This window comes from Buceros rhinoceros, unplaced genomic scaffold, assembly GCF_000710305.1.
Source record: "Buceros rhinoceros silvestris isolate BGI_N320 unplaced genomic scaffold, ASM71030v1 scaffold4958, whole genome shotgun sequence".
In the NCBI taxonomy this organism is placed as follows: Eukaryota; Metazoa; Chordata; class Aves; order Bucerotiformes; family Bucerotidae; genus Buceros; species Buceros rhinoceros.
Window position 1 is genome coordinate 49242 of NW_010427345.1, and position 15786 is coordinate 65027.

At 37.3% G+C, this 15786-nt stretch overlaps 1 protein-coding gene across 1 annotated transcript in view; it reads right to left on the bottom strand.

The window, feature by feature from the left end:
• SNX14 (sorting nexin 14) overlaps positions 1-15786 on the bottom strand; it is a gene marked incomplete at its 5' end in the record, with an annotated part of 44277 nt that overhangs the window by 22415 nt on the left and 6076 nt on the right. The window contains 9 exons of the mRNA XM_010141847.1: positions 2089-2221; positions 9861-9919; positions 11023-11147; positions 11447-11602; positions 13459-13573; positions 13724-13804; positions 13896-13940; positions 14774-14849; positions 15173-15329. Coding sequence (XP_010140149.1) covers positions 2089-2221; positions 9861-9919; positions 11023-11147; positions 11447-11602; positions 13459-13573; positions 13724-13804; positions 13896-13940; positions 14774-14849; positions 15173-15329 — 947 coding nt within the window. The remainder of the gene's footprint in view (positions 1-2088; positions 2222-9860; positions 9920-11022; positions 11148-11446; positions 11603-13458; positions 13574-13723; positions 13805-13895; positions 13941-14773; positions 14850-15172; positions 15330-15786) is intronic.

Genomic DNA, 15786 nt, shown 5'->3' on the forward strand with positions numbered 1-15786 from the left:
CTCCATCATTTCCTTGGACTAAATGGCTATTTCCTATAGGCTTTAACTGCATCCAACGTGACTTTGGAAGACAACGAGAAAAAAAAAAAAAGGCAAAGACATTGTTCATTGTTCTGTCACCATGCACAGAACTCCATTTCACTGCCATTCTTTACCTTCTATTTACTTTGAATCCACCAAGCTTACATTAACACCAGTCACTTAAATGTCTAATCAGGATCTGTGTAGGAGGCAACATCTCCCATACCCCCCTACGAAAATAATCAAGAAGTTGCTAAGACTGCATATGTTCTGTCACCATGCACAGAACTCCATTTCACTGCCATTCTTTACCTTCTATTTACTTTGAATCCACCAAGCTTACATTAACACCAGTCACTTAAATGTCTAATCAGGATCTGTGTAGGAGGCAACATCTCCCATACCCCCCTACGAAAATAATCAAGAAGTTGCTAAGACTGCATATTGCACTGCCACCGTCTTACAGTTACACTGTCACCTCCCAGATCACATTTTTTCTTGCTCCAGAGAGCTCTTCTGACTCTGATGCCTGCTAGGAAACTGCACCTCAGTTCTCACTGTGGCATTATTAGCATTAAATTCTGTATATTCAGTATTCACTCCTGAAGTCAAGTCACAGCTCTGTCCATCTGTTCAGATGCAGAGTAACCTTAAAACAGTCCAGCAGTTTCTCATTTCTTCTTCCCATCCACACTTAACAAGTGAAGGCACTTTGGTATTTCCCAAACTTTGTGTAAGGTGGTTTTAGTAAAAATGTAATCTCCTCCCTTTATTTAACGAAGAGATTTGAGACAATGTTGTACTTGAAACTTTTCATTCTTGCCTGTGCATTTGAAAATCTTCCTTAGTAAGGATTAGACGCTATACTGTCCACCTTGCTGAATTCAGCAACTTCTCACAAGTAACTTCTTGTGCTCCGGCACAAAACCCATGTTCCTTCTCTGAGCACCACTGCTTCAATTATACTTCTACTAATTCCTCTACTACAGGGGAAATAGACTTCCACACCCTTTGCCTAGTCAAATCTACAACAGCAACGCTGCAAAATAAATCGATTTTTATTAGAATCTCACCTCAAAAAGAGAGAGCTTACAACGAACAGAACTTAAATATTCAAGAAATTAATTGCAAGTGTTCTGTCCCCTTAAGGGTACAACTTACAAGAAGATTTAGCTTGTCCAGAAAATTGCCTTTTTTTCCTTCTCTTAAAGAAACAACCAAGCCTATCTAGAGTTCTAAGTTGCTGAGTCCTCTCCACCCTCTTCTGAACGCAATTCTGAACAAGATGAATAATATGTGTATGAACTCATATTTACACTTTGATCTTCAGGGCGTGGAAAATGAGCTAGCAGTGTATGAAGGTGATAAACACTTTGTTTTGTTTGCTAGGAACAGGTACAAAAAGTTGAATTAGCAGACACACTAAAAGATATTTGGCTACCAATAGCTTCTGACCCATTTCCTCCTCTTCCCTTTTCAAAATTTTCCATTTGTCCCCCATCTGTGCTTCAGATACCGATGTCCCATGCAATAATTCTACTGCTGGCGCTATTCATTGCTGTTTAGTGTGAAAGAAAATCATTAACTGAGGAAGACACCCAAGACAAAAGAGAAAGGACTGCTGGCTCATGATCTTTAGCAAAAATGCTACATCACAGACCAACTTGATAGCAGCTTGTCCAGTACTTTTTCTATGGTTTTAAGGTCTTGTGGCAAGCTTCAGATGTAAAGCCATGCATGCAGTCCTATGCACACCTTATTATCCAGAATTAGAAAATGGTACAGTAAGATTTTAGAGAAAAATTCCTTGCTTACAAGAATGTCTGACACCACTACTTTTAGTACTTCCCTGTACTAAAGCAATTAGCTTGGAGGCACAATAACTGGTTTGTGAATGAATACAGGGAAAATAAGGCAGCTGAATCAGAAGCCAGCACATGGAAACCCTGCAGTGAAGTAAAAAAAGGCAGCAGAAAAAGCAGAAAAGGCAGAAACACTTTAAAATAAGGAAGGCAGCAAATGCAACAAAACCAAAGATTTAAATACAAATCTAAAGCTTTCACTCACAAAGTCATCTTCTCCTTCATTTAAGTTATAGTTAGGCAACATAGCTCCTTCCATTGCAGAACTCTTGAATACACCTTTAATTTTGTTGCCTATTCTGCTGATTCCAAATGATTCTCCCCTCTTCTGTGTGGTCCTAGGATTACAGAAGCAAGAGTTCACAACACATGGCATATTATTACAGAGCAGCTCAGGAGGTCATTACACATCATTTGCAGATCCGAGAAACAACTCTATAAACAAGTAGCCAATATATTCACAATTCCACTTCGACTGAAATTCATTTATTGCAAATTTGTTCTCTGACTGATCAGCAAAATTTCTTGAGTACACTTTTAAGAGATAGGGGATTACCACATGCTTAACCATGAGCAAACATTAACACTTGTATAATAGTATCCCAGTCACACAGGACATAGAATAAACAATTAACTACGCAAAACAATCTCTTTTTGACAGCAGGAACTGTTGTATTGCTACAGGCACGCACACGGAGAAGGTCACTCACTGTCCTTTTCCATGTACTTCTATTTAAATATTTATCCACATTTGCCAAGTACTGTAAATGGTGTAGTTAGATGCTTTTTTTTTTTTTTTTTTTTTTTTTTTTATATAAAGCAGTTTTCAGGACTATGAAGTATTTATTAATGGTGTAGTTAGATGCTTTTTTTTTTTTTTTTTTTTTTTTTTTACATAAACATCCCAGAATTTTACAAGGATGTATGAGTCAAGATATATCTTGACTTTTAAACATCAGGGACAGACTAAAAGAATGTGCAAGGAGCAAGTATGAGCATGAGAGAAAACAGATGCAACTGAAGAATCTTGGCTTGAAGAGCCAGTCTGACTGAAAGGTGAAGAGTTTTTAAAGTCTTACCACTTACAAACAAAGCATCCAGAAAGCATCAAGGTATGGAAAAATAAATGTAACTAGTCAGGAAGCACACTCCTTACAGGGAGAACAGATTTTGCAGCATTCTTACGCCCTTAGCCACAACCCAATACCTAAGACTATTTCTTATGTAGAAACGCTAGTAATTCTGGAAAGAAAAATGTTTCTGTTGAATATGGAATCAGCCTGAAGTTACTTATGTTGATTCAATAAATACAGTTGATAGGCGAGTTAAAAAACGATACAATGAACTGCAGAATCAAAGATTCATGAGAACTTTATAGATTACTGAGATTAAAAGCACGATTAGTACTTTAGAGGACTAAAAAAGATCCTAAGTGTTTCTTTCTCCTTTAAAACTACAACAAAAAAAGTGTTAACTATCGAACAGTAGTACAAACAGAACAGCAGAGACCAGCAGGTAATGCATCCTCCTTGCCCATAAAACCAGTTGACATGACTGGCATGTCATCGACGGCTGACTCGAAACGTGTGTGCATCACTAACGATCTTCCTGTTTACAGTTCTACCCAGACTGTGTACGTGACTAAAATTGCGTAAATAATTCACTGCTTTTCCAAATCTTTTGCTTTTGCTATCTCATATTACTATCAGCTCCAAAGCAGACAGGCACCGTCTATCTTATTTATCTCTGCTAACCAAAGATAAGGTTGCTTCGCTGTTTGTAGTCTAAAGCCATGTTTAAACAATTGTACACCATTTTTAAACAACTTCTGCTACATGTTACTGTGCTGAAGTTTTGCACATTGGGGACCTACCTGAATCTTGTTCAGGAGCTTAAACACTGAGCTACCAAAATACAAACCTTATTCAGACTAAATTAGACAGCTTTTCTAGAAGGTTAATACCTCAGACCTCTGGCTGGACTCTTCAAGAAATTTTCATTGTTCCTGTGAAAACTTGAGCACTTCAAGATTTCAAGCAAAAACAGCTCAAAGATTTGACAGGAATACCGCAGGTTCAGATGAGTACTTTCCTGCACTGATCATGCTCCAGCTGAAGGCAGAATACAGCTTTGCCTGTAACTGCAGTACTGAGCTGTATGGGGCCAGGAATCAACCTGACAGCTAGGAACCGCCCCTTCCTGCCCTAATGCTGAGCCCAACGATCGTGCCTAATGAGTACAGAGCACTTCATGTAACAGGCATAAAGTAAAAAACTAGGATGGGATTCTCTTCACAGGAAGACACACAAATTCAGAACACAAAGTGGTAAGAGGGTACACAGACACATGGTGGACAACACATGGAGAGAGCATAGGACTGGTTTGGCAAAAATCCATGAGCTAGCATGCAGAGCACAAACCAGATTCGATGAGTGTGGAAAAATAATCTGTGGACATTAGCAGAAATGGACAGACAGTAGGATGATCAACATTTTGAAGAAGCTGAGCAACAAAGAAAAGATCTACAAAAAACCCCCAGGCATCAGGATGAAAAATCTAATAGATGCACTGGCTAAATAGAAATAGGACAAAGAACTGGAAGCTAGGTAGAAGCAAAGAAACTGGACTAGGACATTGTCACATTCAAGGCATGAAGGAAGAAAGAGGAGAGAAAGTGACCAATTTAGAATACAGACCAAGTCTTTCAAGACCTGTCCACTCTGCTACCATCAACACATTTCTATACAAAACTGACTGGGAAAAGTATCCCAATCCCTCCAGTGCTGATCCATGCAACAGCATTATTAGACCACCATTCTGTAGTTGCTTTCTTGGCAGGGCCCCGAGTGCAGTCTTAAGGTTCCAGCATTCCTGATGAAGTGACGACGAGTTGGAAGATTTTTTTTTTTTAGCTCCAGAAGTCATACATACACAACATTAAAAAAATTACAACTGTCATTCACTCTGCAGCTGGGAATTGCAGATCAAAGACTGCATTAGTGCCACTGTGGCTTCTTTAATCACTGATGGTTGCAAAACAATTTTCCTACAAGGACCCCTGCCTCTTCCAGTGCACTGAACAGATCTTCACAAGTGATCAGCCAGGGCTATGCAGCTGAAGAATGCTGCTGTGAACCAGTGTGGGTGGAGAAGTATCAGACAAGCTAGATATTTACATGCACGTGCAGTCAGAGTAACATTTTCTTTTGGCTCACTAAAACCCCTACACCCAATTAGGAGAAGTGCTGAGCACACAGAGCTGCACTTAAAAGATCAACGAGCTGCAACAGTACTTCTTATTGCTCAACACTCCAGCAAGTTGTAACTCCACACACTGAACGAGCACATAAGAGATAAAAAGAGTCTATACACCTTCATTCCTAACCTGTAAAAGGAAGTTGATAATGTTTCCTCAAGAATCAAGAACAGTATGAGTAATACATGAAATACTGATGCTCTGACGAATTCTAAGGAAAAGCCCATAACAAAAAAACTGCTTTCTGAGTTTGGATAGCACGTATTTAAAGAGACATAAATAATAAGAAAACAAACCACAGAACGGCTATTAAGGAATTACTGAGTGACCACAGACTACCCAGAGCAATTTATAAAATATAGCACATGTTGTAATCAAACCTATAACAGTGTCAAGAAAAGCTGCAGAGAACTAAATCAGGGAATTGCTGGGTTTGAGTGCTTGATAATATTCACAGAATGGATATATTTGCATGCAACGCTAGGCAGTGATCATCCTAGATATAGCTGTGCAAGGTAAATCAAGGAGCTAAGTGGATAAAAACTCAAACATGATCTAGAAATGTGACACAGAGAAAAGGAAATTTTGAAGCAGCTAGCAATCACAGGCCAAAAAAAAAGCTGAGTTATGCAAATATATTTTAAAATTAGTAACAACAGACGAACTGTTAACAGCAAACAATATTAACATATTGAAAACTTCTGAAATTAGTAATTAGGAAATATCTGAACATTCATGATGAGGACATGGGGAGTAAAGCTTATTGTGAGGAGAAATGTAGTTTAGTCCAGAGAAGACATTCACATTTTTACAGATAAATAGACAGTTAACTGGTGTTGTAAAGGCAGTGTGATGCGGTCATGACTGAAGCAGTGTAACCAACAGACAACATTTACTGAGTGTTAGATAGACTTACCGGAAGTCATCCAAACTTAGGCTACTTCTGCAACAACAGGCACATAAATTACCTCAGAGCCCAGGAAAAAATAATATTGAAAAAAAAAAAAAAAACAACCACCAAATTTGCCAGACCTATCGCAACAAAAAACAAATAGGCTTCGCCGATCAGTACAGGTTAATATAACAGAGCCCAGGGAAAAAATATATTGAAAAAAAAAAAAAAAAACAACCACCAAATTTGCCAGACCTATCGCAACAAAAAACAAATAGGCTTCGCCGATCAGTACAGGTTAATATAAAATGTGGTACACTTACAGGAGTTCCTGACCTAAAATCCTAAGAAAGTGAAATGCGAACAGTACTTGCACATTTCACCACAATCTTGGCCTCGGAATGTAAAACCTCAGTTATCACAACTTTCAGGTCTTCACTGACATTCAGCACAAGCAGATACCAATTTACGGAGAACAACTTTCATTCTTCAAGTTACTTGTACTGCCAAACAGGCAGTTAACTTCTTCTGCAACCTGCGTTCAGAAGTTGTATAGGAATCTAATTCACTTGGCCAACACAAAGAAAAGGCTGTGTGCTCGTTTTATGTAATAACACCATCCCCTACTCCCCTGTATTATAGAAAAACACTATAAAATATCTTTTTAATTTTATTTCACAGATTTTAATAACTGTCTTGTATTTTTGACATTCTATGTAACCTGGTATGTGGAACCAATGCCTCGGTCACCAACTCAGTAATTTCAACCAAGATGTTTAAATGGATTAATCAGAAACACTGAAGCTACCTAACTCTGGACAAACTGATATGGGATTAAAATATTTGAATTTTAGATTCTGTTTTACAAGAGGAACTGATTCTAAGGCACCTTACACTGTCTTCAGTCATGTTAACTGTGAAACTGGAAACACAGCCTACCATGTTGGAACTGATGGTGACAAACGATTACATTGCACCCAACCAGTTACAACTTAATTCTGAGGATTTCACTCCTAATTGTTAATATCTTTTCTACTTGATCCTTTACTTCAAAATGTTTCATTTTTATTGCTATGCCAATGATGAGAAATCAAGATGCATCTATTTCTATACGTGGTCATGGTGTGAAGAAAATCAAGGCGGATATACAGCTATCCCGAAATCTGGGAGTTCATACCACACAATGGCTTTTCTTCTTCTGTTAAGACTTCCAACACAGAATACCTTTAAGTAATGTAGTAATGTGTTATAAAGACATAAATCTAAATTCTTGTCCTTTCTTCCACACACTCAAAATTAAGCCACGAGAACTTAAAGTGTTGGTTTTCATTGGCCACACACATTAAACATCAGGTGGAAGATATCGGTTATGGAGTTAAACTATTGACAGCCATGGCTAGTTAAAGTCATCAGAATATCCTCAATGCAACATCTTTACACTCCAGAAATACTTGGGACTTCTAATCTATTACATTGGCACTTTTCAGAGCACATTATTTCTCCTATCTGTACACAAATGCTATGATTATTTTGTGCAGAAATTAACAGACTGATAATCACTTCTTCCTACTTTCCCACTTGCTCTATAATTCTCTTCTCTAGCAGTAAGTGAAATCTTTCAACACACTACCCACACGTACATTCCACATCTACTACTTGATCAGCAGCATCTATGCAACACACACAAAGTACCCTTAAAAAAGCATCAAGGTTACAGAAAACAAAACTTTCTTCGCACATACTTTCTCTCAACTGGAACTAATGCCAGAATAGGGAAGAGAAGGCAGGATAAAGTACGTGCATGTGTATAACATCTAAAAGTTATGGAGTTATTTCAATTTTTCCCTTGGCAGCGAGTGTCCGTACCAGATTCTGCAGAGGGAAACTCCAAAGCAACAGGCAAACAACTTGCAGATAGGACCTCAGATAAGACCTCTGATTCATGGAAATAATCACTGAGGCACCACTTCAGGAACATGCAGTATCTCATATCATAAACCAGCATACATACTCAGGACATTCAAATTGTTCTAAAAGGTAAACCAGATGCATTTTCAATAATGCTACAGATGCTTTTTGAACTCTGGGAGAATATGCTGTAAAACAGTCCCCAAACAAAATTTGCTTATTTTGTAGCCAGAGATGTATTTCAAAAACTCCAGGTAGACTGTAATTTCACCCTTTCTGGTTTGAAAAGCGAAGCAACAAGGAGGTGATTCAAATGTTTTCATACTTTAACTAGATTTAAGGAGTGTATGAAAGGGTATTTTCAACTGCTGACATAAATAATTTTGGGAAAAATACCAGAGGGCAGCTTTAAAGGTCTGGATGAAAGCCTGTAGCCATTTTCAATAGAAGCTGGAGTGTGTTTTAAGGTCACCATTCCTAGTAGACTATCACGCTGGAGAGAAATGCAGTTTGGCCTAGCTGCCTTGCATGCCTCTTTGCTAAGAAACAGAAGCTTGTCAGCACCAATCTGAGAAAGCGCTAGACCAAAGCTTGAGTTCTGGATCTACAAGAACTATGAAGACTACATAATAGATGTCACCAATGGAGGTACATTAGAGACAACAATCTTGGAGTTTTTGAATAATGTTAGCGGGGGAGAAAGGGATCTCAGAACCACACAGTGGTAAGGGCTGGAAGAGTCCTCTGGAGATCGTTCAGTTCAACCACCCTGCTAGAGCAGGTTCACCTAGATCCGGTTGCTCAGGATCACTCACGTCCAGGTGGGTCTTTAATATCTCCAGAAAAGGAGATTCCACAACCTCTCTGGGCAGCCTATTCCAGTGCTCTGCCACCCTCAAAGTAAAGAAGTTTTTCCTTACGTTCAGATGGAACTTCTTGTATTTCAGTTTGTACCTATTGCCCCTCACAACATTACACCTCAGAGTAGGCTGCAAATCCAGAGGGCTGCTACTAGGTATATTTCTTAATGAAAGCAAGAAAAAATTAAATACATTGCTTTTACTCCTCCCTGAAGAACAATCTAAGAGGATAACCATTAGCATTTTCTACAGCACTACGGATCTTACTTGATACCAAGAAAGAAAAGCCTATCCAAGTTAAAGACTGTCTCACTGAAGTTTTCCTTCTTTTGGCTAGACCAAGGGTAATTCATTTGAGCTAGTGTATGACTGAGCCATCCAGCACAAAATGAAAAACAAGAAATTATGAGACCTTGAGCTCACTCAACCCAACCCAAGCACCCCCTCAACCCACCCATCCATACCACAGGAGATGCACTTTTCCTTCTCTGCAGGCCCTAGGGAGCCTGAAGGTGGACTGTAACTATATAGACCAATCCGAGAAACAAGGCTTCTGACACTATGTTTCTGCAATGAATTGGGATTGTTGAGGCACAGAAAACATATTTGACCCAGGAGAAATAGCAAATCTTCCTTGTCACAACAAGAGGAGATTCCCATTGTGTGACCAGATTGGTTAGACATAGATACACTGTACCTGTCCCTGTAAGGTCTGAAATCCAAGACGAACCACCTTTGCACCAGCAAGTCAATTAAATCACCACTTTATTTCCACATTACGTTATTCTCACTGTGCATTTATTTTTCCCTTCCCCATTCTCAAGTGTTGAGGTCTAGATCACATTTTAAATTATTTAATGTATAACACTTCAAATCACAGAGACGTATTGTACAATATTGCTTGCTCCTTTAGTATGTAATTTGTCCATTTAAAAAAAAAAAAGTAGAGTTACAAATTTGACTCAATTTTTATCAGGCAGTAGCAAAATTCCCATGGTGTAGTATGTTCACATTTCCACTAAAAAATGAAGAAAAACACTTGAAGATTCTACCATACCCACCTGTTAAACTTTGAATTGCGTGTTGGTGACTCTGCTCCTCTTAAAAGGTGTCTGAAGTACTGCAACAGACAAAGAAAGTATCAAAGAACACACTGGACTGAGTTAAGGGCTACTATGAAGCAACATTGCAGAATTCAGGAAACAAGGACAGAAGGCAGCAAGCTGGCCATAATCTAGCAGTTCAAATATTCATCTGGAAAAGGACAGACCGAATTTGCAATACATGCTTAAGAACTACTTATTTTACTTTACATAGTCTTGGGATTAAAAAACAAAAACCAACCAAAATAAAACTAAAATTAAGTACCAAAATCTGTATCTCCTCGTTAAAAAAAAAAAAAAAAATAAAGCAGTTGAAGCATTACAGCTATTACAGGAAAGATCACCATCAGTACCATTTTTGAGAAATACACTTTATTAAGAATAACATCAAGTAACTTTAAGTATCCATTCCAGGACTAGTCAATGTATATTTCGTCTCAAATAAATGCGAGAAGCTTAACATGCAACCTGATTTACACACCCAAACTCTAAAAGGGACAGGAATTCAGATTCATCCCTGTGTTTAAAGTGTTTCCTAATAGAAGTCCTTAGGCAGCCGTTGCCCCACTGTGGGGATATTTTTCAATTTTTTTTTTAAATTGCATTCAGAACCTAATCACAGAACAATCTTAAATACCTTGTAAATTGCTTTGAACGACCTTCTTGAAAGTGAGTCACCTGACTTTTAGCTGCTCGAATGCATAACGCTGAAGGTACCGGAACACAACCTTTGTATCTTTATTTGAATACCACTATATTACAAAGTAAATATTGATTCTTAATAGTGTTCTATGCCTATCACGCAAATTACTTTTGCACAGAATTTGCAATCATAAAAGAAGGGGTGGAGGGGATTCTGCAATAGCAGTGATATTCACAAATTGTTACATCCAAAAAATTAAGAAGGTTTGGGGTTTTTTTAATCCTGTTGAAGTTGGGTGGAACCAGAATTACATTTTTTTTAACTGAGATTAGTCCCGGCTCTGGCATGCTAAAGTGGAAAAAGGAAAACACATCATTCAGTTCCACATGCACATGACTGTTGTAAATAGGATATCCTACAAAAAAAAAAAAGAAAAAGTCTTGCTTTAAGACTACTCTTCAAATCTTTCACACTTACCTCATCACTGTGACAGAACATAGGAGTAAAAACGTTCTCAAGTAGAGAAAGTACATGCTCATAAGCTTCAAAAAGACACCTCATAGTCTGAAGCTTCACAACATCCATATATGGACCTTCAGCAACTATAAAAAAAATATACACATAAACAGAGATAGAGAAATGGAAAGATAGATAGACATGGGCATATAAAGTTTGGTTTTTTCTGGTCTGAGTTTGTGATTGCTTTGGAAGCTACTACAAGTCTGACAAATAAAAACAGAAATAAACTGACAAAACAAGGCTTAAGCACAATATAGCAAAGGGGTAACGATTTTTAAAAGAATGACAAAAGTAAAGATTGATCATATCTAGATGAACTAGTCTTCATTGCACAATGCTGTTTAAATTTCAGTGTAAATTTTCCTTCCAAATTCAAACTTACTTCTTTGAATCTCTTCCACAATAAAAGGGTCAAATCTGATTTTATCAATGCTTTCATCCAAACAATAAGTTTTGTAAATTTTCTGTACTTCCTCATGAAGAGACATCTTTTCAGTATCTGATAGCTCCGGTCGCAAAATTCGGTCATTGAATTCCTCTGAGAAGAAAAGAAAATTCATTTGTTGATCAATTTGGCAAACAAACAGCATCTTGAAGCAACCTGTAACATCAAATCATTTTCCAGAAGATGCAGTAATTTGTAAAACTTTAAAATTAATAGAAACAGAAGACATCTCAAAATCTCAGGTAATAAGGTAGCTGCCTTCTTATAAGCTATAACTCAGATTTGTTCATAAAATTATTACGAAAAATATATTGCAATATTCCTTATCAGAACAAGGATAAATCCATGAAGTTCTTCCTGGCAAAAGAATGAATCGGAAGAATGATTTTTTTTTCTTCCTAAATTACCACACTGTAAATTGCAGTTTTCTTTCAGCGTGATTTCCAGTTCATGCTAAACACACATAGAGGCCCAACAGCCCTGTAATACCAGTCACCTGCCTATTCTACTGCTATTCATTCCTAAGACCCAACTCACCATTATATTTTCTATAATAACTTTAATATCAGACTAACTTGAGAATGAACTTTCCCTGAAAAATAAAAATTCTATTCAGCACAATTATTATGCAAGGGAAAATAAGGTAGAGTTTGATTAATTTTTCAATTAATGGACAAAACCAAACTCCTTCAGAGAAAGTCTACCAAGAGCCTTCCAGGTTTTTTTGTTTGGTTGGGGGTTTTTTTGTTTGCTTTGTTTTTTTATTTTCCTCAGTAAGTGATTCTTATCCCAAGTATTTCTATCAAGTGAAGAACCACCTACAGCAGACATTTTGGTACAGCTACTTGAGACACCTAAACCTCATTTGTTTTATAAGCTAAAATACAGATTTGCCACCTATAAGAATGCAAGAGAAGTTCAGAAGGAAGAAAATGCTGAGGTTTACCCAGGAAAACAGATTTATCATGGGCAATAGGCACAGGCTGAGTAACCTTCCTGACAGAGGAAGCATCTGTAGAGCTCTAGAAAAGCCAGCTTAGAACCCCCTGCAGGTACCACCAGCACTGAAAAGGTAATTGCTTTGTGGGTTTTTTTAGTGAGAAGAAGAGTCTTCTTCTGACAAAAAGCCAACATGTTTGGAAGCCTTATGACCACATAAGAAGCTGCATGCACAGAGATTATTTATATTTCTCTAACGTAATGACTAACGATTCTGGAATATTCTATGAGATCAGGTCTGTCTAATGTAATTTCACATCTTCCTAATGTATGTATGAGCTTGGGATATGAAGATAGACACATTATTGCCTATGCAACATAGAAATACCTGTTTACTAAACACAAAAACCCCTATTATTTTGGTAAGCCAGCAACTAACCACTAGTTGGCCAAAAAACTTGAAATAAGCCACTCTAACTTACAGGAACTTCACAGAAAACCTTATCATTGGGAAACAAAAGGCTTTTCAAACACCACTTGTGTAATGGTAAACCAAAATGCCTGTTTCATAACCAAGGTACCTGTTACTGAATAGAAGTTCAAGACATTTAATGTTGTTTCTGTTCTTTACAGAAGTGAGAATTTTAAAGCTAAAAGAACATAAGAGGGTTTTCACGGTGAACAGCTCATTTTAGTCATACTTTAGTAACCACAGATTAAAAAAGTCAGCTGTACTTCGTATCAGTGGCCAGAAGCTTTTTCTTACAAGAATATTCTATTTTAAAATATCCAACCTATATCAGTAACAGAAATACGTGCCGACATTGACGTTACCAAGATTAACATTCGAGACTCAGGACATACTATAGTAAGCAAACACTAATCCTGAAAAGTAATCTCTTGCTTAACAACGCTGCCTAGTTCTAAGACTGAATATTCACTTCAGCGTGCAGACCCTTAAAGATTTTAAAAATAATCAAATATACCTCAGCACGTGTACGCAGTCTTACCTACAGTCAGGCAGAACTGCAGCACATGGACTGCCCCTTCCTGTTTCAGGAAGTTCATAAACCGAAATAAAAGGTCTTGCTGATCTCTGATCTCCTTTAGCTCCAGTTTCAGGACCTTGGTAGGTTAAAAACACAGTCAGCCAATTTTCAAACTATCAGTGAATTTATGTATTCATAAATAATGCAAGGAGTTGAAGAACACATCAGCAGGTAAAGTAAAACAGTATTCAAAACAGGAAAGGAAATAAATGTTGCCTTTGCTTACAGACGGTTTTTTATTTCTCGGCTCTGCGAATTTCTGAAGAAAAGGAACCAATGAAGACATAGGTTCAGTTGCTTTCTCAGGCTGTAGAAAAAAATAACAAGAGACCATAGAATAAGAAAGCGTCCTCAATATGTGAATAAACTACAACTGTTTTAACTTTGTCAGCACTCACTGGACTATCATCAATGAAGATCAGCAGCAAATGGTTGACAGTGTCCTGTAGAAAAAACACAGTACAAAATTACTATTGAAGAAACTTGACAAATTAGATTAAAATCATTTCACTACTACGCTCTGCCCGAGTTTAAACCTGTGACTATATTAATACTTTAAAAAGAACAAAGCCTGGCAACACGTTTGAGAATTAACCCTCAATAGTCTCTTCAAGTTTTTACAAGTCAGGGAATTTCTGAAGACACATGCTTTCCTGTGAAGGAAAGTCTACAAAGTATTTTTACCGTCAGAGCAGATCTAATGAACCACTAATACTTCCACAGCTACAGCACTTTCTGCTTGCAGCTAGGTGATACCTTCAGAAGTATTTCAACTTTGCCTATTAAAAAACATGCATAAATAAAATCAAAGATGGTAGTGTTCCATCTTTAGAAATAAATGCCTTCCTACTTGCAGAATTAAGGACAACAAAATTTCATTTCAATACAGCTGCAAAGAAGGCTGGTTTTCCTACACTGCTATAAAGATACATATAGCCAGAGTTCGAGTAATTGAGCCCTTGTTTAAAAGTAGTTATAGCAATTTGAAGGCGCTTATACTAGCACAGCATTCTCCCACTTGACAGGATTTGCAGCCCTTCATTAAAAACACATTCTTAAAAGATCTTGCCAATTCTGTACTTCAGTCGCTTCAGTCAGTTAAGTGCTCGAACCAGTTATAATGAACAAACAAAAACACTGGCCATAAGACTTCTTTTTCCCAGTCGAAGCACACAGGAAGTCATTGCACATCATTTGCTTTACCACAATATACTTCTTAGGAAAACGGTAATACTGAATAAACTCAGATGATTATTCCTGTGCTCCAAAGTCTTACAGGATCAGCTAAGAAATCCATTGAGGGAAGGAAAACAGAACCAGGCAGAATTTCTCTTATCAGAAGAGCCAGAGATCTGAAAATAAAAAATAATAATAATAAAAAAATTTTTAAAAAAAGAACGGAGAGAGAAAAAGAAAAAAATCAGAACTGATACTAGATTACATAATTTTGTAACTGAAGTTTCCAATGCTATTGTATTTTACTGGAAAATATTTTAGTATTTAATAATACCTTAAGCATACTGGAGCATTCTTAAGACCAACCAAAAAACTCATAAGCAAAGGGTTAAGAAAGAGGAGGATCACTTTGGAGCTCATTCATTCGCTCCTCCAAAATTACTGTACTATGTAGTATGTAGATACTTTGAATATTTACAATGCTAAATAACTTCTATACCTGCACTCTGTTGACTTTGGGGGCAAAATATAAGGAAAAAGAAGTTCAGTAAGTTTTCTTAAGTAATGCAGTTCATCTCTTCGGCTTCTCAAAGCAACATGCAGTTCTGGTCCATATTCTTCTAAAGCAGCCTGCTGTAAAAATTCTGCATTTTTTACTGCAAGTAAAAAACAGTACTGTGAGTTAATTCACAGTAAGTATGATGACTTAATTCACAGGAAGAAAAAGCTGAAACAAGAGCTCATGGCTTTTCATTTGAGCTAAGAAGTTAACACTTTCAGTACATACGCAATTGCCAAAGGCATACAGTGTTGAAACTTCACAGAAGAACCTTGGCTTAGGCACTGAAGCTGGCCATCTGAAAATAAAACTTCACCTTGAAATAAGAATTCCTCCACCAAACAGCTGCAGTTTGCATGTCTTCCAGAAATAATGGTTTCCATTTATTTCCGTTGAGGAACTCAGCATCTTTGATGGCACGAAGCCTGGTACTACTTGCTTTTCCCTGACCACCTTCACAGTCTCCTATTTACTAGGCTTCTACCTACTGAATTGCCTGCAGTACGATTTGAAATCAACTTAAACTTTTATTCCATTGTGTTCTATCTCATTCC